Source organism: Theobroma cacao, chromosome 2 (genome assembly GCF_053813885.1).
Source record: "Theobroma cacao isolate CCN51 chromosome 2, ASM5381388v1, whole genome shotgun sequence".
Classification (NCBI taxonomy): Eukaryota; Viridiplantae; Streptophyta; class Magnoliopsida; order Malvales; family Malvaceae; genus Theobroma; species Theobroma cacao.
In genome coordinates this window covers 17,558,397-17,564,944 of record NC_142640.1, presented here as the reverse complement: position 1 = coordinate 17,564,944, position 6,548 = coordinate 17,558,397, and the positions used below count along the sequence as shown (strand labels likewise).

Sequence of the window (6,548 nt, the reverse complement as noted above, 5' to 3'; positions counted from 1 at the left end):
ATTATACAATAATTTCAAACAAAGGTTTATAAGATTGGATTTAAAGGTAAATTTCTGAAAGGTTGGGAAAGCTTACAATCAATGGTAATGGAATGCGGCAATGATGAAGATAAAGGGTGAAAACGGTGACGCGTTCAACTGGTTGATGGAAAATGTGGGAAAGGCACGCATTTGACTCTAATGTGAAGAGTAATCATGTCACCAACAACATGGTCGAGAGCTTCAACCAGTGGATTGGAAGTGTCAAAAAGCAAGCCTATGTTGACACAAAAGATATTAGAGTCAAGATCATGAAGAGGTTTCATGATAGATATGAGAAGGAATGTACATGGAACAATATGCTCACTCAAATTAGGAAAAAACTAAATGCTATTAAGTAGAATGGGAGGTTTTGCAAAGTGGTGTCTACTAGGGAGAATGAGTTCAATATCCCTAAATGTGGAAAGACTTTTGTAATAAACTTAGGGCTAAGAGTTAACAATTGTCCATGCGGGGTTTGTTAGATTTTAACCCTACCTTGTAAGCATGCAACAACTTGCATTATTCACAAGAGGAGTGATATTTAACTATATTGTGATAATTATTTCTCTAAAGAAAATTTCATGCTGGCATATAATGAGTTCATACACCTTCTGCTTGATATCACCATGGCTGAGTTTAAAGGTCAAGTTGAACAAATGGAACCTCCATTACTTTGCCATATGCCTGGCAGATCCAGGAATAATTGAATAAGGGAACTTAGGGAAGCACTAGCTAAAGACCAGAATGATAGAAAGAGAAGCACTGCCAGAGGCACTTTCTGCTCTAGGGTTGGTTATAGTACAAAAGAACCTGTCCTAGAGTTTCTAAGGAAAATAATAGAAAGGTAATCCCATTTTTCAGCATTATTTTTTTCTAAAAGAAAACTACAAAAAAGAATTTCAGCATCATTTTCAATCAACCAAGCAAGCACCCCTACCCAAAATGTTAAGTCAATTTTGAGATGGAGTGCCAAAAATCAAAATCAAGGAAGAAATAAACAAAATCTTACTTTTTTTTTTTTAAAATTAACAAAATCTTGCTTTTAGAGGACCTTTAGCTTCTTGTGGATGCTTCAAACCCTAACCTTCTTCTTTCTTTGATGAAATAGAGGTAAAATTGTTTACAAAATGCTACCACATCATTAAATAAACAAAAATATTAACATTGGACTAACGGCAGGACTTATGTGTTCAGTAATATATATTTTTAGGATGAAGTGTTCATTTTCAATACTAATAGATCCAAACAGAATTATGGTCAAAACTTAAGGTAGAGTTAATTTACCCATAAATTTTTTTATAGGTGCTTACGTGTTATTACAATAACTCTACTTATTTATCTTCAATAATTATCTAATAAAAAAAAAACTCATAGCGAAGCCCAAGCCACAATCTGGTACATATAAAGGTAAGATAGTGTTTACAAGGCTCTCATTTTCTTGACTCTTATTTAGTTATTTTCACTCCCTCGTTCTCTTTTCTCTATTTGCAATGAGATACTGACTTAACCTTCGATATGCACCTCAAAGTACAAACTCTGACATCCTGTAACTATCTAACTCTCACAGGTCCTTCGATTTAGCTTCATTGTCAACAGGAAGGTTGCGTTTAGTATATTGTTGGGAATGTGATTGTTAGGTATATGATTGTTGAGAATGTGATTGATGAGAATATAACTTTGCAGCGTTTGGTATAATAAAGAAAAGTGATGATTGCAGAGAATGTGATTGTTGAGAGGATTACATTGTAGTGTTTGGTTTGTAAGCATTTTACTAGAAATGTAATGTAAATTGACAAAATTACCCTTATGTATAAAAAATATATAAGTTGAATAAATTTTTAATTTTTAATATAAAATTTTACTTTTCAATTTTAAGCTATTAAAATAATAAATAATAACATTAAAAAAATAACATAATATTTTTATTTTAATTATTTAAACATTAAAATATGTAAAATTACTAAATATTTATTTTCACCTTAAACTTATAAAAATTAAAAATAAAAAACATTATCCAAAGACAAATCTATCGATAGATAGAAAATTCTGTCGATAGATCATATTATCTATCGATAGATTATACTATCTATAGATAGATAAATATCATCTGTCAAAAGTTTGAACGTAATCTATCGATAGATGAGAACATCTATCGATAGATATTCAATTTTAAGCGTTCTTTATGCTTTCACCAAACATCTTTCCCTCTTAAATCCTTTCAATTCCTTAGTAAATTTTCTCGATTCTAAACTATTTAAATATTTCTCTCCTAATTTTCGGCATCGAAAGCATAAATTTTTTTCAAAACACTTTCAAATTTTTTGAAAATTTGAATTAAGGTTTTATAAAACCCAAAATCCCAATCTTTCCAATTGTCAGATTTGGTGGTGAAATTTGACCCAAATGTGTTGATGACGGGTTACCCTTGATGCGGATAGTAAGGAGAAAGAGAAGAAGGCAAGGTGAGAAGAAGGAGAAAAAGGCAAGAAGGAAAAAGGAGACGAAGACAGGAAGAAGAAAGTGAAGAAGGCAAGGAGAAGAGAAGGTCAATTGGAAAAAAAAATGTAACTTTCCCTCCATGAGAGGAGGGAATGACATTTCCTTTTCTCATCGTAATTTGATTACAATTGGAAGCACATTACATCCTCCTTTTACCAATCAAACGTTGCTAAGTGATTGCAGCTATTTAAATTGCAGAGAATGTGTTCCCCTTACATCAAACCAAACACCCCCAAAGGGTTTTGCAATGGAGAGCCACACAAGGGAAGGGAAGGAGATTGGCTGTGTTGGGAAAACATTAACAATAGACAAATAAAAACTGAGAACCCTAAAACGAAAGAGTATCAACCTAGGCCATTGGCCACTTGACACGACGCCAACAAATTAATTATCTTAATTTGATTAATATATAATTTTCATGAGAATAAAATAAGGCGTGAACTATGACCAAAGACAAAATTTATAATGGAATATTACTTTTCTTTTGGGGGTAGCAATATTGCCTTTTTTAAAGACTCGAATGAAAGGACTTCTGTCCAAAGAAATTCCCTGTAAAGGTTTGTTGCGTAACTGACGTCGTCCCAAACGGTCCATTTTTCATTCCATCTTAATGCTCATGGCTCAAGCTGTACAGCATTCTGTTTTTTTCATATATTTATGATAATTCCCACTGAAGACAGAAGACTTGGAACAAAGCATCTTTAAGGTAAACTAGATTAAGTAATTCATTTTTTTAAGAAAAAAATAATATGTATATTATTGTCCCCTTTCCATTCCTTTTAAATATTAGCTGCAACTCGCTGCGGTAGAGTTAGGCGTTTAGTCCAAATCAATGTTGTAAGCAGGTCAATTATTAGATAGGCTAGCCCAGAGATTGTGACGTGTAAGCCAAACCTTATGCATGCAATTATTGATTATTAGGTAAGCCCAGGCTCTTTTAAATTAATTTAAATAAAACTCCTAATTTTGATGAATTTTTCATTTATGATCCTTTGCAAGTAACAATTCAATGGAAGCTAGTGATGAATATGAATTAGTAGTTTTTTTTTTTTAATAGTTGGCTTTACGTGTCTTCTAGTCTCATTCAGCTGCTCGAGTTTACGGATGTTATTGAAGCATTTGATTAAACTAGTTCTATGTTGTGGGTCACTGCTGTTGTCACTTGGCGGCGCTTTCCTCTTGTTGCTAAACTTTTAATTGCCCTTTTAACAGTACTGATTTCAATCCTCCCCAGGCTATCAGTAATTGGCCCTCTTTCCTGCCTAATTTCTTCTCTTTTTAGGTGTTGCTTGCAGGTATGTCTAGTGTATGCATATAGTCACTCTGCCAGGCGAGGGGGCACCATGGAAGGGAACATACAACAAAACCTTATTCTGCTTGAAGAATCCAAGGTTTTTGCATTTTCTTTTTACTTGGAGGTTGCTTTTGTGTCGCTTCGGTTCATAAAAACTAACGTAAGGCTTGCATTTGATCATGATTAGGATGTTGCAGATGGTGAATTCGATAAATCAATCCTACTTTCAATGCCCAATTCACCAAGTCAAAATGGCAGACCACGCAGCATGGTTATCAAGGCAAGTCCTATAATCTAGCCTCTAAAAAAGAGAAAAATCATTAAAAAGTTTTCCTTTCAATGCGTATTAATTTGATGATGTTCTTCCCAACGTGAAAATTAAAAATTTGATTGTGACTTGGGAATTCAACTACAGAAAGCGCACAGTGTAATTCCTGCTCACTTGGTAGCTGAAGCAATCTCGACATTACAAGGCCTTGACTTGAGATGGTCTGGCCCCATAACACCCAGTGAAATGCAATATGTGAAGCAGTATGTCTTTGCAAAATATCCGCAATATTGCAATGGGCTTGTGGAAGATGGAGAAAAGATTGATCTTGATAATCTTTCCATCAATGAGGAATCCTCTGAGAACGAGACCATGACCGATGATAAGCGAAAATCCCCAAGGATTGTTGGCAGCAGAGAGTGTTTTTCTTCTTCCTCCAGTATAACCACTAGCCTCTCTGATATTGAAAACACTCAATTGGAGCCTTCAAAACTTCTGGATATCCTCACTAGGAAAACTTCCTTTCAAGGGAATTTCATTTCAATACCAGAAATTCAAGCGCAAAACAGGGCTTTGAAACATTGCGGGCTAAGTGAAGACGAGTATTTAGTCCTTTTCATGCCCAACTACAAGGATGCTATGATGCTGATAGGAGAAAGCTACCCCTTCTTTAGAGGGAACTACTATTTGACAATTGTTACCGAAGAATCCGACTATATAAGGGAATTCGCCACCCGTAGAGAATCAAAGGTTATTTCTGCACCAGAAACTTGGTTGGATCTGAGGATTAAGGGATCCCAACTTAGCCAAAACTTCAGAAGAAAATGTAAACACAGCCCCAAAGGCCTTTTCTCGTACCCAGCTGATGTAAATGGGACTAGATTTTCCATGCATTGGATCTCAGAGGCACACAGAAATTCGTGGCACGTCCTCCTTGATGCCACAGGTTTGGTTTTCGGTGATGGTCAGGAGCGGTTGCCCCTTGCCCTCCACCGTCCTGATTTTGTGTTATGTACGCTCGATAACACGCATGCCCAGCCATCCAAGATTATCTGCCTCCTTGTAAGGAGAACATCATTCGATACATCCTCCTGCTCAGCATAGGTTTCACATTTTTCTTCAAGGCTTATTTTAATTCATATTGATGTAGTAAAGCAAAAATATAATATATAAAATATATATATATTTCAATATATTCATTCACCCATAAAATTTATTTACGTAATTAAGTACTACTAGACCAAGGGAAGGGTCACAATGTAAATTCTTAATATAACTATGGAATAAAAAACGATTTCAATGAGATCAACCTATAGTAATTAGGTTTCAACCAAAAGTGTTGATCACAAAATCTTGCTGGTGGGGATTGGGGTCCTAGCCCGTAGCCACAGTACCGGTAATATATAAATGTTATTTATTTTAAATATATAAATATATCCAATCCATCAATTATTTGGAGGCGCATCATAAAACCTCTCCAACTTGGTTATAAATATCAAGACCTTGTCTTGTCACTTCTGTTTTAGGGCATTCATTGGGTAATGTTACATCAATCTTCGTTTGAAATGATGCTTGACTAGAGAACTCCACCCTTGCAACCTATTTCCCCCAAATTTATAATCTTGCGTTGATAAAAAAGCAAATATTGTTAGCCTAGGGCATTGGACCAACAACAAATGGTGCTGGGACATTAAGCCGGGCAGACAATCGCTCAGTTGAGAACTAAGTCAGTGGACAAATTTTTTAAATTTTATTGATGATATTCAATCCCACCCTTTCGATAAGGATAAAGTCATCTAGAGAAAATCCACAAGTGATCAATACTCATCCACTTCCTTGTGCAAAGCCTACCATGACTCCCACACCACTATACATGAGCCTTGGAACAGCCTCTGGATTGGTCTTGCACCTTTAAAAGCTGAAACCTTCCGTTGGCAAGTTTTACATGGGAAATTGGCAATCAAAGCTAATTTGTTTAAGAGGGGAATTATTAACAGCGAATAGGCCCCCTGCACTTTCTGCAAAACCCATCTAGCAACCCTTTTCCACTTTTTCTTCAATTGTAATATGGCTTAGGAAATTTGGTCTCTATGTTGCAAGAAATGGATTGTCAGTGTGAGACCCTAACCTTTATAGGCTTGTAACTAAGCATAGATGTAATAATACGAACCAATGATAGTTTCGTCATTTTCTCTAATAAGCTCCCAAAAAAAAGTTTTATGATATTTTAAGGTCTAAATAGGCATAAGACTACATAAATGACGTGTATTGATGAAAACACGAAGAAAACTAGAAATGACAATAATTTTCACGGTTGGGATAAAATGGTCATTTTTACCTCAAGTTAAAATTTTAAGTTTTTATGAACCCAAGTATGTTTAGACCATTATGGACCTTGTCCTAGTGTCAAAAGAACAAAAAGATTGCATAAAAGATTGGAGGAGAGTAAGTTAATTAGTGGAGGGA

The 6,548-nt window shown here is 35.1% G+C and overlaps 1 protein-coding gene across 1 annotated transcript; it reads left to right on the top strand.

Annotated features, from left to right (window-relative positions):
• The first annotated feature begins 3,502 nt into the window (after positions 1-3,502).
• Positions 3,503-5,301, top strand: LOC18608997 (uncharacterized). The gene is made up of 3 exons (XM_007043947.3): positions 3,503-3,911; positions 4,002-4,094; positions 4,230-5,301. The coding sequence occupies exons 1-3, from the start codon at positions 3,657-3,659 to the stop codon at positions 5,184-5,186; spliced, it is 1,305 nt and encodes a 434-aa protein (XP_007044009.3). The 5' UTR covers positions 3,503-3,656; the 3' UTR covers positions 5,187-5,301.
• Positions 5,302-6,548: the final 1,247 nt, after the last annotated feature.

What these genes read in the sequence shown, in the direction of transcription:
- LOC18608997 (XM_007043947.3), top strand. Translation starts at nt 3,657, where the DNA reads ATGTTGTGGGTCACTGCTGTTGTCACTTGGCGGCGCTTTCCTCTTGTT. An exon ending in TTCTGCTTGAAGAATCCAAG is followed by an intron (nt 3,912 to 4,001) that starts GTTTTTGCATTT and finishes GATCATGATTAG; the next exon opens with GATGTTGCAGATGGTGAATT. An exon ending in CACGCAGCATGGTTATCAAG is followed by an intron (nt 4,095 to 4,229) that starts GCAAGTCCTATA and finishes ATTCAACTACAG; the next exon opens with AAAGCGCACAGTGTAATTCC.